The 15,756-nt window shown below is 42.1% G+C and overlaps 1 protein-coding gene across 1 annotated transcript; it reads right to left on the bottom strand.

Annotated features, from left to right (window-relative positions):
* Window positions 1-7,282: 7,282 nt before the first annotated feature.
* Window positions 7,283-7,660, bottom strand: LOC102847393 (60S ribosomal protein L31-like). The gene is made up of 2 exons (XM_006897548.1): window positions 7,461-7,660; window positions 7,283-7,391 (listed from the first exon to the last, which is right to left on the bottom strand). The coding sequence occupies exons 1-2, from the start codon at window positions 7,658-7,660 to the stop codon at window positions 7,283-7,285; spliced, it is 309 nt and encodes a 102-aa protein (XP_006897610.1).
* Window positions 7,661-15,756: the final 8,096 nt, after the last annotated feature.

Below are 15,756 nucleotides of genomic sequence, written 5' to 3'. Positions count from 1 at the left end.
AAAAACTGGATAAATTGTGTATACTGCACTGAAACAGATGAGGGACTGAATAATTTAAAAATGATGTATGATAGGGTATTATGGTTATCACAAGAGTCCACAATTAAGGTTGCATAGTGGAATGTACTTGGGGCAGTGGGAGGGGTGTGGCGGGTTTGTGTACCAGGGAGGAAGTCTTTCTTTTAGTTTTGAAAGAGAGGAGCGAACTCAGGGGTGGGGGGAGAGGGCTGGGCAGGTAGAGAAGTGCAGCAATGAATGAATGGAAATACAAATTCTCTGTAAATGCTCATTAAAATTATTTAAAAAAATATTCAAGTGTTGAGAACTCTGTGCAGTACACTTCTACTGAGACACACAGGGGTTGCTATGAATTGGCACCAAGTCTATGGCAACTGGTTTGATCAATCCCGACCTCTGATAATTAGAATGGGCGCAAGTCCTTTCAGCAGGAGTTAGATGCAGTTGCCAGGCTGAGCTAGGCTTTCCTTGGCCCTTTAGTTGTCCTAAGGGCTGACTGAGGGGTGCTGGAGAAGGGGCACCCCCATTAAACAGAGGAGTGACTAAAGATGTGAGGGATATTTCTGGGGTTTATCTTAGTCTCTATTTATCTATCAGTATCGTTCTCTCTCGCACCTCCCCGCTCTCGCTCATTGCGGTGAAGTGGGAATTGTCTCAGAGCTGACCCTCTGGGTGGTTTTGGGAGGCTGTCAGTTATACAGGAGGAGATGGTCATCATTTCTTCTGAAGAACTGCTGCTGAATTCAAACCAGCCACCTTTAGGTTAGCAGCCCAACTCTCTATAGGCTATGCCACCAGAGAGCTCCTTGTCAGTATAGCAGTATTTTTATATTTTATAAATGTGTTAACACATATAAGATGCTATGGAATCAGTTCTGACCAACAGCAACCCCATGTACAATACAACAAAGCCAAGACTAATCCTGTATCATCCTCACAGTCTTGGCTGTGCTTCAGAACTTTGCCAGGTTCTTACGTTGTCATGTGCCATCGAGTTGACTATGACTTATTACGACCCTAAAAACAAGAAATACTGCCAATTTATATGGAGGAGTATTATTCTTTTTTACTGGACTTTGACATTTTCAAGCATGATGTCCTTTTCCAGACACTGGTGCCTCCTGTTTGACATCCCCAAAACATGTGAGGTGAGGTCTCTCCATCTTTGTTTCTAAGGAACATTGTGGTTGTACTTTCCCCCCAGATATTAGTATAATGTGGACAAAGATACTAACATTATGTGAAAAGAATTTTTAGTGCTTGTATCAGGCCAGGACAGATATCAAATAGGTCTTTTAAAAGTAAGAAAATAACTAACTAACTAACTAACTAACTAACTAACTAACTAACTAACTAACTAAATGAATGTAAGAAGCTGCTTTAATAGCAAAGGACAGCATTGAGAAACACTGTTTGACCAAAGTCTATACTTGTTAGATTGTAGGTAAACTAAAGGCATGAAGTATGTTTTTGTCTCCACCTTGCATATGTTGTTGTTGTTGTTATGTGCCATTGAGTTGCCTGTGACTCATAGCCATGCTATGTACAATGGCCCTAACCCTGCTCTATACTGTGCCAATCTTATTGTCTCTGACACACCTACCCTCACTACCCCAGTCATTGAATCAATACATTTTATAGAGGGTCTTCCTCTCCTGTGCTGCCCCTCTACCCTCTCAAGCATGATGTCCCTCTCCGAGGACTGATCCCACCTTGCAACATGTCCAAAATATGTAAGACGAAGCTTCAGAATCCTTGCCTCCAAGAAGCAGCCTGGTCTCATCCTCTCAAGGATAAACCTATTTGTTTTCCTAGCAGCCGATGGTATATTAATACTCTTCTCCAGCACCACAGCTCAAAGGCATCAATTCTCCTTCTATCATCCCTAGTCATTGTCCAGCTCTCTCACGCATAGCAAGTAATTGCAAAGACCATGGCATGTATCAGGCACACCTTAGTCTCCAGACTGATATCGTTGCTCTTCAGTACTTTGGAGAGGTCTCTGACAGCAGACTTTCCCAGTGCAACTTTTCTTTTAATTTCCTGGCTACTGGTACCAAGAGTGTTGATTGTAGAGCCAAGCAAACGGAAGCTGTTAACAATATAGGAAGATCCTAATAAAATCTTTTTTAAATTTAACTTTTATTGTAGTTTAGCTGAAAGATTTCTGAGTAAATGAGTTTTTCTTCCAGTAATTTGCAGGCATTTTATTTCATAACATTGTTGGCAATCCTTTCAATATGACAGCACTCTTCCCATTTCGTTCCTGGGTTTTTGTTTCTACTCTTCCTTTTTTCCTGACTTCTGAGCTTTGTTTTGGGGCCATTACTGCCTTTGTTGTTTTATGTGGTTGATTTTTCTGAGAAGTACATTCCTCCCTGGTGTTATTACTCCCGTTAAAGTCCTGTCTGTTGTTCGAATGAAATTTGATACCCAGGGGTAATTTCATTCCAAATTTGAGATATGTCCAAAGATCACAGTCTTGAGGCTCCCCTCAAAATATTTGTTTCCATTCAACCTGACTGCCAAGAAGATTCTAACTATGAGAGGTATCAGAAAAGACTTGGGGGAGTGGGGAGGAACCAACATGTCCACTATGTAAACAACTCAATAAATCAAACCAGGGATATTACTTGCTAACAGAATATTGACTAAAGTAATAAAATTTGTGTTAGCACAGTGGGTTAATTGCTGGGATGCTAACTAAGATATCGGTGTTTTTGACCCGTCAGCCACTCTTTGGGAGAAAGCTGAAGCAGTCTGGCAGTCTGTTTCTGTAAAGATTTCTAATCTTGGAAACCCTGTGGGATAATTATAATCTCGCCTGTGAGGTGGCTATGAAGCAGAATTGGCCCAATAGCAGTCAGTGTTCTTTGGTTGTTGTTCTGTTTTGCTTTGGTTTCTTTTTTATCGCTTACAAAATACATGCCAAACCTGGACAATGAATAAGGCAGGCTAACAAAGAACTGATGCCTTTGATTTACAGTGTGTGTGTGTGTGTGTGTGTGTGTGTGTGTGTGTGTGTGTGTGAGAAACCCCACTACTAAATATATGATGGATAGCTAGAAGAGGCCAACTCTTACAGAAGAGTTGGCATCCTTTTTGGAAGACAGGATGGCCAGATTTGACTTTGGACATGATACTAGGAGTTAGCAATCCAGGGAGAAGGACATCATCCTTGGTAAAATAAGTCAATGAAAAACAGAATTTCAATCAGATAGGTTGATACGGGAGCTGTAACAGGGGGCTAAACAATGGATTAAACAATGTCCTCCCCCCAATATGAATCAACTTGGATAGGCTGTATTTCTAAGTATAATTTTTTTTTTTTATAGAAACAAATATTTTCATTTCAGAGGAGTTAAATCATGCTCTAGGCTTCTTTTAGATTCAAAATACTATTATTATTCTTTTTCCTTTTAAAAAAATTCTACTAGTTTATTCAAACACATTGTTTTCAAGAACAAATTCCTTCACTTTCCCTTACCCCCCCACCCATCAAATTGGACATCCCATGATTAATCCCCCCTTCTCCTGCACATCCACATCCCTCTGTTTCCACCTTCATCCACCCCTCTTGGATCCTTATACTCATTCTACAATAATGGTTTTATAGAATATTTATCCTTGTGGAACTGAATTAGTTCAGTCAACATAATGCTCTCCAGTCCCTCACAAGGTATGTATTATTATTTTTTTCATTTTTTAAAATCTATTATTAATGTCAATGAAAATTTACAGAGACTTTGGATTTCTGTTCATTCATTGTTGCACTTTTCTCCCCTCCCAACCCTCCCCTCTAGTACACTACCCTTATGGAAAAGTAAAAGAAAAATTCTCTCATTGTTTTACAATCCTCACCCCAGGTCCACTCCACTATACAGCCTTCGCTCTGGACTCCTGTCATGACAAAAATACCTAATCATTTTCCCTCTTAAACAGTTTTCTCCCTCATCTGTTTCAACACAGTATACATTATTGAACCCATCCTTCTCAGTCTCCTCCCAAACCCGAGGTCAGTCCTGTTTTACAACAGTGGCACCATGCAGTATTTGTCTTTTTGTGACTGAAATATTTCACTCAGCATAATGTCCTCCAGGGTCACCCATTTTGAATAATATTGCATGAGTTCCTTGTTTTTCAATGCAGCATAGTATTCCACTGTGTGAATATACCACAGCTTTTCTATCCATTCATTTGCTGATGGGCACTTAGGTTGTTTCCAACTCCTTGCTATTGTGAACAAAGCCGCAATAAACTTGGGTGTGCATATATCTGCTTGGATGTCAGTTATGGTCTCTTTGCTGGGTCAAATGGTAACTCTATTTGTAACTTTTTGAGAAAGCACCATACCACCTTCCGCAGTAGTTGCACCATTTTACACTCCCACCAATAGTGAATAAGGTTTCCAGTTTCTCCACAACTTCACCAGCATTGGTTGCTTGCTGTTCTGTTGAATTTTGCAATTCTGACTGGGGTAAGATCATATCTCATAGTTGTTTTAATTGCATCTCTCTTAGAACTAGGGACTTTGAACATTTCTTCATGTGCTTGTTAGCCATCTAAATGTCTTCTTTGGTGAAGTGTCTGTTCATATCCTGTGCCCATTTTTCTATTGGATTATTTACCTTTATCTTGTTGTGGTGCTCAAGTATTTTATAAATTCTGAATATAAGTCTCTTATTTGATATGTCATTACCAAATACTTTTTCTCAGTCTGTGACTTCTCTTTTTACCCTGTTGGAGAAGTTTCTGGATGTGCGTAGAGATTTAATTCTTAGAAGGTCCCATTCATCTTTATTATCTTCTCCTGGTTGTAGGCTTTTCAGAATACTTGGAAGACTGTTTATGTTGTGGATTAGAACTTGTAGCATTGTTCCAAGCTTTTCTTTAATGACGCTTATGGTCCTTGATTTTAGTCCTAGGTCCATGATCCACCTTGAGTTGGTTTTTGTATATGGAGTGAGGTGTGCATCTTGCTTGAGTCTTCTTCAGATACTTTTCCAATTTTGCCAACACCAATTCTTAAAAAGGCTGTTTCCCACTTAACTGATTTCATCTCCTTGTCAAAAATCAGTTGACCATAGATAGAGGGTTGATCTCTGGTTTCTCAATTCTATTCCATTGATCTATGCATCTGTCATTGTACCAGTACCATGCTGTCTTTACCACCATGGCGGTGTAGTAGGATTTGAAATAAGGAAGTGAGATACCTCCTACCTTTCTATTTTTAAGGAGTGCTTTGCTTATTCGGGGCTTCTTTTCATTTCAAATGAAACTGGAAATTGCTTTTTCCATCTCCGTGAAGAATGGGTTTGGTATTTGTATTGGGATTGCATTAAACATGTAAATTGCCTTTGGTAATATTGCCATTTTCATAATATTGAGTCTTCCTATCCATGAGCAAGGGATATTCTTCCACTTCTCAAGTTCTCTTTTTGTTTCTTGTAGCAATGTTTTGTAATTTTCTTTTCTAAGTATAATTATTGACTGTGTTGTAAATCTACACCTCTGTGAGGTTAATGAGTCAGGATTAGAGGTACTTACTTATGAGATGATGTAGTTATTCTCCATAATGTGATCTGAGATCCTCAACCAATCAGTTGTAAGAGGATTAAGGTGGAATATAACATATTTAATTAAGTTATAGCCCTGATTTGATGAAAGAGGAGTTGTCCTGCAATTTGACCTGTAACACCTTTCCTTTCATTTTACAAGAGGCAAAAGAGGAGAAATGAGAAGAGAGAGGACCTCAGTGTCACCAAGAACGAAGACCAGGAGAGGAGTGTGTCCTTTGGACCCAGCAAGAGATTCCTTGATAGACCCAGGGCAAGGCCAAGACATATGGAGATCTCCAAGCCTACAGATACTAAAGGAGACAAAGACTTTCACCTAGAACTGTTCTTGACAGAGAGACATCCTTCTCTGAGAGCTGGCACCCTGAATTTGGATTTTTGGCCTCCTGCTCAGTAAGAAAAAGTTAAGGTGTGTATCAAGATTGTATTCCCTCTCCAAACCTAGTCAACCTGTATGCTGAGCAAATTACTCAAGAAGCTGGACTTTATGAAGAAGAATATGGCATCAGGAGCAGAGGAAGACTCATCAATAACCTACTTTATGTAGATGACATAACCTTGGTTCCTAAAAGTGAGGAGGGCTTGCAGAAGATCAAAGGCTGCAGCCTTCAGTATGGATTGTATCTCAACTTCAAGAAAACAAAGATTCTCACCACTAGACCAATAGGTAACATTAAAGATGGAGAAAAGATCGAGACTATTAATGACATCATTGTACTTGGATCTATAATCAACCCTCTTGCTATCAGCAGTCACATTGTTCTGGGAAAGTCTGCAATTAGGGGTCTCTCCAAATTATCAAGGGGCAACGATGTAAATTTGAGGACTAAGGTGCATCTGATTAAGGCCATGGTCTTTTCAATCACTTGCTATGCTGCTGAGAGCTGGACAATTGAATAAGGATGATAGAAGGAGAATTTATACCTTTGAATTGTGGTTCAAAGAAGAGTACTGAAAAAAAAAAGAGTATAAATTGTGTTTGGAGAAGGGTACTGCATATCCCATGGACTGCCAAAAGAACAAACAGATGTGTCTTGGAGAAGGTGCAGCCAGAGTGCTCCTTGGAGGCCAAGATAACTAAGCTTTGTCTACACGCTTTGGCATATTGCTAGGAAAGACTATTCCTTGGAGAGGGATATCATGGTTGGAAAAGTGGGGAGGGTCAGTGAAAGAGAGGAAGACCCTCAACAAGACGGATTGACACCATAACTGCAACAATGAGCTCAAGTGTGCCAGCAATGTTGAGGATGGCACAGGACAGGACAGGGTTCAGATCTATTGTTCATAGGGTTACTATGAGTTGTAATTGACTCAATGGCACATAACAACAATCTGTGAAAGAATACATTTCTCTCTGGCAAAGCCATCCTTAGGGATGGTGTAGTAACAGCACTAGCTAAACAAGACACATGGTCATAATTGTGAGGATGGTTTAAGACAGGTCAGTGCTTTGTTCTACTGTACATAGAGTCTCTATGAGTTGGAGCTGACTTGAAGGCACCTAAGAGTATCCATTTACAAAAGTCACAACATCTTATTTGCATTTTCAATAGGAGGTAGCATTGAGGCCAAAAGAGCTTGAATGACTTGTTCAAGATCACATAGTCCATCAGATACCAGAGAGTCAAACCTTGCTTTTATAGATTCTTTTTTTTTACAGTTTTATAACTTTATTTGACAATCAGCTATTAGTTTTCATCCACATTGACGGTCTGTAGATTTTTGACAGTGCTGACAGGTGCATAGGTAACCAGTGTATACAGCTTGTTTGGGGAATCTTCATCCTCATTACGTTTTCTGGACAATCGTACACGAATGCGGTATGGGACATTCCTTATTCCTTTGGCCCAGACAGCTTTGTTAAGCCTGGTGTCAATGCGAACATCAGGTGTGCCCATCTCCTTCATGGCAAATTTCCGGATCTCCTTTAGTGCCCGAGGAGCACACTTTTTAAATCCCACTCCATGGATGCGCTTGTGAATGTTGATGGTGTCCTCTCTGGTCACCACTTCGTTGATGGCAGAACGGCCTTTCTCCTTCTCACCACCCTTCTTTGCAGGGGCCATAGTGCCGGAACCAGGCTGGAAAGGACCTTTTTTAGATTCTTAACTTGAATGCTTATGGATTTTTTTCCCTCCATCAAAAAGTTCCCTAGATGCTAGAATTTTCACTTTCATCTGGAAACTTAAATAGGCATTATATAATGTCATGTTCCGTGTGGAATAGCCTCATTAAACATCTGGACAGTGAAGTATTAAAGTGCAAATAAATCTCTTTGTATTTTCTCAGGCACAAATGGAGTTTAAATTTCCTTCCAGCAAGGGGGGGGGGGAAAATGTTTTCCTGTCTTAAAGGAGATTTCTGAAATTATTTATTTGGATAGTGGTCCAGGAACCCCAAAGTACATATAGAAATAATTTCTTTGAGAAATTTTATGAGTGAATAAAATGACTGGAGTACAAAAGGATAGGATGAATTCAGCTCTCAGTTGAATTGCTTGCCTAGGAAATAATTTATGGGCAGGGAAAGAAAGGAACCTTGTCAAGCAGGGAGATGACTCCTAAGAAGTTAAGTAATCCAGCTGACAAGTAAGGGCAGGGCAAGCTCCCTGTCCAAGGGAAGGATCCAAGGGCATTTAAATGCTCTGCCAACAAGTTCCTTATTTGTTGCTTCTCAGGAATTGCTTCTTTTCGAGACTCAAGGACATAGATGTTATTACATTTCCAGATTAATATATTAAATATAATAACACAGAATAAGTAAAAAAAAAATCAATCTTCCTCAAACAAAAACTTCAACAGCCATCAAATCATCCTGACTCATGGTGAATCCATGTGCTATGGGACAGAACTGCTCTGTGGGGTTTTCACAGATGGGATCTTTACGGAAGCGGATTTCTGGGTCTTTCTTTTACGACTCCTTTGAATGGGCTTGAACCATCAGACTTTCAGTGGGTAGTCAAGCAAAAGCCCATTGCACTGCCAAGGAATCGAATGCACAAAAGGAAACTCTTAAATTCAACAGCTCTTGTGCCGCCCCAGTGAACAGGAATAAGAAAAACTTCAGTACAACTGAGGAGGAAAGTCTTGACTGACTGGAAAAAAAAACACAACCCACCAAACTGGTTAGAGGAGTAATAGTGAAATACAGCCTTCCATACAGAGGCACAGGTTAAGATGAATTTCCACAGGTTTGGGGGTGGCTGGCTCCCAGATGAATGGAGCCCTTATAGCATAGAGGTTAGGCATCAACCTATTTACCTAAAGTCTGGTGGTTCGGACTCACTCAGTTACTGTAGGACAAAGCCCTGGTGATCTGCTCCCATAGAGATTACAACTTAGAAAACACCGTGTGGCAGTTCTGCTCCGTCACATGGGGCCACTATTTGGTTGCCTAGTGGGTAGAGAGTTATATCAACCCCAAAGCACACAGTTCGAATCTGAGGGAGAAAGATGGGCCACTTTCTCCCTTGTGGTTTACAGCCTCTGAAAACCTGCTGGTGGGTCAGCTCTGAGTCTATTGTGACTTGATGACAATGAGCTGACTTGATGAGTTGGACCATGACACCTCATGGTGGACCGTAGGAATAGTGTCCAACATCCCTGGTCTAATAAAATGCCTTTACACATGAAGTCTACATCGACAGTTTATGGTATTTGGGCAGATCTGAGGAAGATTTCCAGAACTTAGCCCACATATTTGATCTTTGTAGAAAGATTTCAACAATCCATGCCAAGTTGTTCCTCCCCAAACTCCACATTCATCACAGACAAGCCCAGTGATTCAGGCTCTGGCAGGATCTAGGTCGGCGCTTTGACTGAAATCCTGGCCCCACAGCAGAAATCATAGTACCTCATCTGTCATCCCGACCCAGGGACAAGACAGCATCTTCGGTCACTGTGCTGGTCCCCAATGAAACACAGACAAACTGAAGTCCAGGTAACACTAAGCTATGACCTCTTATTGCTCCTTCAGGATGAAAAAGGGAAAGATTTTTAGTGAAAACTGAAAAAAAAAAAATCCAACAAACACCCCCAAAACAAAAACCCAAAACACCACACTCCACTAATCTTCCCTAAACCTTTTAACCCGAGAATTATCACCTAGTGGGCAGAAGTGATAGGACAAACACACGACAAAGAAAAACAAAACAGAGGACTCCAGTCAAATCATCCGAATAATCCAGGATGTAGCAGCTAAGTATTACATCGCTGACTGCTCCAGGTGTGCTGCCAGACCTGGAACGCGCCCAGCATGAGGGTAATCCCCGTCTCTGGAGCTCACCGGCTGGCAGAGAGTCCGGCAGTCAGCTGGGGTTCTTTCACGATTCTTACCTTAAGCTGCGGCCGTGTCCACAGGTGGAGTGCACCTTCGTCCTTGAAGCCTCTGTACCCTGGGCCTTGAGCCTTGAACCCAGCTGCTGCGGAGCAAGGTAATTATGTCTGAATCATCTCACTGGTGTGGTGGTGGTGGAGGCTTTTTTTTTAAATGCCTCTTTCAAAAGGTGATACGTAATTGCTTCACCACAATTGCCCAATGGCATGAATGAACATCAGTATCAGCCTACAGGGTAGATGATGCCGTCCCTGCATTAATTAATGCCTCCTTGTAACACACACACACACACACACACACACGAAATTGTTACAGCTACTTTACCAGGTTGGCTCAATCAAGGTTCCCAACGTTTTGACAAAGGTTTTGTTCACTTACATTGATTGGTTGAAAGAGAGAGACTTGTAAACTGGTTTCTTCTGGACAGAGGGCCTGAGGTTGGTGGGATCTAACCACTGTTGCACAGAGAACCTTTTGGGCTCCCGGTCTGTTAGCAGATTCATCCTGAAAGCTTGGACTTCCCTAACCACGCTGACCTCCTGAGCCTCTTCATGTTTCTGGGTAGGACCACAGAGGGCATCTCTAAGTCTCTTCAGAATGTCATGAAAAACTTCCTGTCCAGGGATCCTTTTGAAGTCAGGTGGGCTCACCAACTGTTATGTGACTCCCCTTCCCCACCTCACCCCTCATCCTCTAGTCACTGAATAATTGATGGGCAGGGATCGGGTTTCTTGAAGTGTCTTCTGTTTCCTACACAGTTTGTCTTAACGTTGAGATGATGAGATCGAATGGTCCACTCTCCTGGGTGCTGCTGGAGTCTGAGGTCTCTTACTTAGGATGCGAGATTGTCAATATTAAAGTTAGACCAGTTCTGGTGAAATGACTGGTCACTTTGATTAAGAATGTCAGCCAGGGTTTCCTCAGAGGTAAGGAACCTTTCTCTCTCAGTCACATTTGGCCTGGCTGACTAGGGGGTGAGGGCAAAGCCCTTTCCCAGGTCCGAGGACACAGCTCTGACTTCTGGTCTCTCCTGGAGATTCAAACTTTCTCCGGTGGGAGAGGAGACGCACGCGCCTCTGTCACGAGTATCTGGAGGGAACCTATGCGTGTGTCAGTGTGTTCACAGGCCTCACGTGTGGTGCTGAGGAATCTCCTCCACTCCAGGCTGCTGGGGGTCCAGAGAGACCGTCTAGTGTATCTGTAAATCCCACGGGAGAATTCAACCGCGGTGAAGAGAGTGTGGACCCAACATTACTCATCTGCCTCCAGATTACTCAGTGCTCCACTCGGAGCACTTCCTGGAGAGTCTTTTTGGGATTAGTGACAACCTTCTCTTCAACCTGCAAACCGTGAAGTGAGGAAATGGAAACATTGCTCCTTGAGGATGTCATTGTGGGCTTTACTCAGGAAGAGTGCACTTTGCTGTCTGTTACTCAGAGGAAACTCTGCAAGGATGCAATGTTGGAAGCCTTGAAAAATGTGGATCCCATAGGTTTTGCTGTCAGGTGTCCAAAACATCAGTGGTAGACTAGCATTATCCACTGAATATGTCGTCGTTGTTGTTGTTATGTGCTGTTGAGTCGCTTATGACTCATAGCAACCCTATGTAAAACAGTCCTAATCCCGGCTCTATTCCTTGCCAATCTTATGTCTCTGACATGCCTATCCCCATAACCCCAGTGACGGAATCAATCCATCTCATCGAGGGTCTTCCTCTCCTGTGCTGTCCCTCCACCTTCCCAAGCATTACGTCCCTCTCCAAGGACTGGTCCCTCCTTGCAGCATGCCCAAAGTATGTCAGACAAAGCTTCAGAATCCTTGCCTCCAGGGAGCAGCCTGGTCTCACCCTCTCTAGGATGAACCTGTTTGTTCTTCTGGCAGTCCATGGTATATTCAATACTATTCTCCAGCACCACAAGCTCACAGGTATCAATTCTCCTACCATCCCTAATCATTGTACAGGTCTCTGAAGCATAGCAAGTAATGACAAAGACCACTGAACAGGCAATGATGCAATTCTTAAAAACCATGCATCCCTAGCCCTCCATGTGAAGAGAAATCTCCAAATTGTGTGGCTAAGAAGAGCTGCATAGCTACCAAGGGAATTGTCTGAGAAGTCACACAGTTGACAAGTGCTGGGAAGGGACTAAAGACAATCACCCTGGCGAAACCGTCGTCCAGATTCCAACTCTTACCGGCCTGCAGAACGGTCCCCTGGACGGAAACCTGCTGAGAACTCATGTTAGCAAAACAGACTGTGAATGCAAAAGAAGTGGAAAACTTTCTGTGCGTTCTCATCCTTTTGTTTACATGTGGTGGATGAGCAGCATGAATGTGCAGAAAGTTCTGAAGCTGACACTCATCCTTCTTCCTTAGTTTTCTGTAATGCATTTAAAATCAGAAAGAAACCTTATGGATATTTAAAAAACAAAAAGAATAGCAGGCAAGTTCATTTGGCATTATTCATACTTTTAACAGCCTTTCAGATCTCAAGTCTATGGAACCTCCCTTAGGTGTAAAATGCAAATAAAAATATTACCTCCTACCTTTGGAGACCTGTCAGGGATCCCTCCAAAGTGCTAAGGAGCAACAGTGTCACTTTAAAGACTAAGGTGCTCCTGATCCAAGCCATGGATCTTTTCCATTACATCCTATGAGCCTGAAAGTTGGACAATGAAGAAGGATGACAGAGGGAAAATGGATGCCTTTGAATGGAGGTGTTGGAGAAGAGTACTGAGTGGACTGTCAAAAGAACAAACAGGTGTGTCTTGGAGGAAGCACAACTATTCGTCAGAGGCCAGGGTGGTGACGCTCCATCTCACACACTTCGGGCATGTCGCCAGGAGGGGCGAGTCCCTGGAAAGACATCAGGCTGGAAAAGGTGGAGGGTCAGTGATAGAGAAGGAGATGGACACAGTGACAGTAACAACAGCTCGAGTGTGTCAGAGATGGTGAGGACGGTGCAGGCTGGAGCCAGCTTCTGTTGTGTGTAGGGTTGCTATGAGTTGCTGTTGTTGAATACCACTGAGCTGGAACACATCCAGAGCTGGCCCTCCAGCGGACTTTCAGGGGCAGCCACACTGGGAGGAGACTGTCCATCTTTCTCCTGTGGAGCAGCTGTTGTATTTGAACTGTATACCAATGGGTTACCAGAGCAACTTCTTACTACAAGGCCACCACAGCTCCCAATGCAGTCAACTCTAACAATAAGAACACAGCAACCTCAGGTTATAGAGATAAAAATATGTGGGAATATGCTATTAAAAGTATGAAAGCTACTGCCATCAAGCTGATTCTGACTTACAGTGACCCTCCGTTGAGTTTCTGAGGCTGTAAATCTTTACAGGGGAAGACTTCCATCTTTCTTCTGAGGAGATGTTGGTGGTTTCGAACTTCTAGACATTGAGCTAGCAATCTGACACATTACACACTACACCACTAGCATTTCTTTAAAATTGTCAAGTGCTGTAAAATTTTGGTCATTAGCATGCAGCTAACATTCCTCCTTCTCCCCTGTCTCCTACACCTGGAAACTACGAATAATCTTATGTTTCCCAAGGTTTCTTTTAACCAGTTTCAGCAACCAAAATTTGGTTATAAGACTGCAAATTCTCATGTTTCTTCACTTAGGCAATTGCTTAGGGGACATTGAGGTTGTGTTGATGGTGGCAGCATTATTTGGGGGGGGGACCAACCCAACCAAAACCCAGCAAGGACAGCTGCACAAATTATCAGAGACACTAAAATATTCATCTAAATATTGTTGAAACGACCTTTCTTTTAATATATATATATTCACTATGATTTTTTTAAAGGTAAGAAAAATGAGAGCTAGTATTTATTGAACTTGTCATGGTGTGGGCACCACCCATAGACTAATTCCCTAAGTCCCCATCACTTCTAAAAGCCAAACTAAAGTCAAGATCATTGAGTTGGTTCTAACTCATAGTCGACTTGTCAAGTTGGTTCCAATTCAGAGAGCACATCCATGGGTTTTCAGAGTCTGTAAATCTTTAAGGGAAGAGATCGCCCAATTTTCTCCCGAGGAGCAGTTGGTGAATTTGAGCAGCCAACCTTTAGGTTAGCAGCCTGAATCATTACGCATTGTATTACCAAGACTAAAGGAAGGGCTAATTTTAGATGAGAAAGCATAGAGGTTCAGTAACTAACTTGTCTACGCTTAGGCATCATTGCAATTGAGTCGGGAGCTTGCATTCAAGACCCGAGTCGAATTCAGGACTCCTGGTCCAACTTCAACACTCTGCCCTCTTAACCACTATGCTGTGCTACCTTCTCAGGAAGGTCATTAAAGGTCAACCACTGTGTAGAGTATGTGGAAGGTGGGGGAGGAAGGAGGAGGAGGTTGTTGATCGGCACCCCCAGCTGGTAATTGAATTTGCCACTGCCTGTCTGCACATTCATCAGACTGTGGTGGCATTTGTTTTACTATGATGCTGGACTTCAAATGCCAGCAGAATCATTTATGGTGGACAGGTTACAGCAGAGCCCGCTGACGAAGGCAGCCTAGAAAAAAAAGGCCTGGCAAGGACCTTCAAAGCTTAGCCAGTAAAAACCGTATGGACCACAATAGAGCATTGTCCAATGTGTGGGGCTGGAAGCTGACTCGCTTGTGAGGGAAAGCTTTCAAAACACACAGGAGCTTCAACAGTGGACTTGAGGATATCAAGTACCATGAAGATGATTAGGCACCAGGCTTTCAATTTTGTTGGTCATGGGGTTACTGTGGGATGGAGCTGACCTAATGAAAACTGACAATATAAACAGTTAAGTTTGTACAGTATAGATTTATTTATTTATTTATTTGGGTGAAGTCACTCATTTATTCCTAACTAGAAGAATCAAACAAATAAGAAAAATCACCAAACCAAACCCTCAGTTGTTTATTCATAGATTTCTGAGTCTGTAAACAATTTTCCCCTCCATTTGCTATTTTTAAAGATTATTATACTAGTTTATTTATAAAGTTTGAATACATTGTTTTTGACATCAGATCTTCCCATTTCCTTCACCCCTCTCATCAAATTGTGTGACCCTATGATTAACCACCCCCCATCTTCACGCTCTGCTTCCACCCCCCCCCTTGGATCCACATATTCCTTTTACAATAATGGTCTTGTACAGTATTTGTCCTTATGGGACTGAGTTAGTTCACCCAGCATAATCTTCTCCAGTCCCTCCCAAGTGAGGTAGTAATTGACAAAATCATTGCTCCTGTGTGCTGTATAGTATTCCACTGTATGAATATACCATAATTTCTCAATTCATTAGATTTTGGTTGGATATCTGGGCTGTTTCCATGTTGTTGCGATAGTGAATAATGATACTTTGAACATTGGTGTACAAGTCTCTGAGCCTCAGTTCTCATTTTCTCAGGGTGTATTTCAAGCAGTGGAATAGCAGGACCATATGGAATTTCTATGTTCAGATTTTTGAGGAAGCGCCAAACAGCCTTCCAGAGTGGTTGTTCCCTTTTACAACCCCACCAATTCCTCAATTTAGTTTTGTTGTAATTTGAACGAAAGCTTACAAAGCTAATTGGTTTCCTAGTCAACAATAATGCCTGTTTTGCTTTATGACATTCATTACCCTACCCACAATGTAACCTCCCTCTTCTATTTCCTTCTTACTACTCTCACCTCCATTGAGACTTCTATTCTCTCTTGCCTTCTAAGCCCTATCCCTGTACAAATGCTGTACTTCTGACCTTGTGTGGTTGATTATTCTAAGGAGTCGGTACCTCCTTGATGTTATTGCTCATGTTATTTTATTGAGGTGGTTGTACTTTTGAGTTGGAACAAGCCCATAG

This window comes from Elephantulus edwardii, unplaced genomic scaffold, assembly GCF_000299155.1.
Source record: "Elephantulus edwardii isolate Elephantulus edwardi_28Jun2011 unplaced genomic scaffold, EleEdw1.0 scaffold00211, whole genome shotgun sequence".
NCBI classification, from domain to species: domain Eukaryota; kingdom Metazoa; phylum Chordata; class Mammalia; order Macroscelidea; family Macroscelididae; genus Elephantulus; species Elephantulus edwardii.
This window is presented reverse-complemented; position numbering and strand designations above follow the sequence as displayed.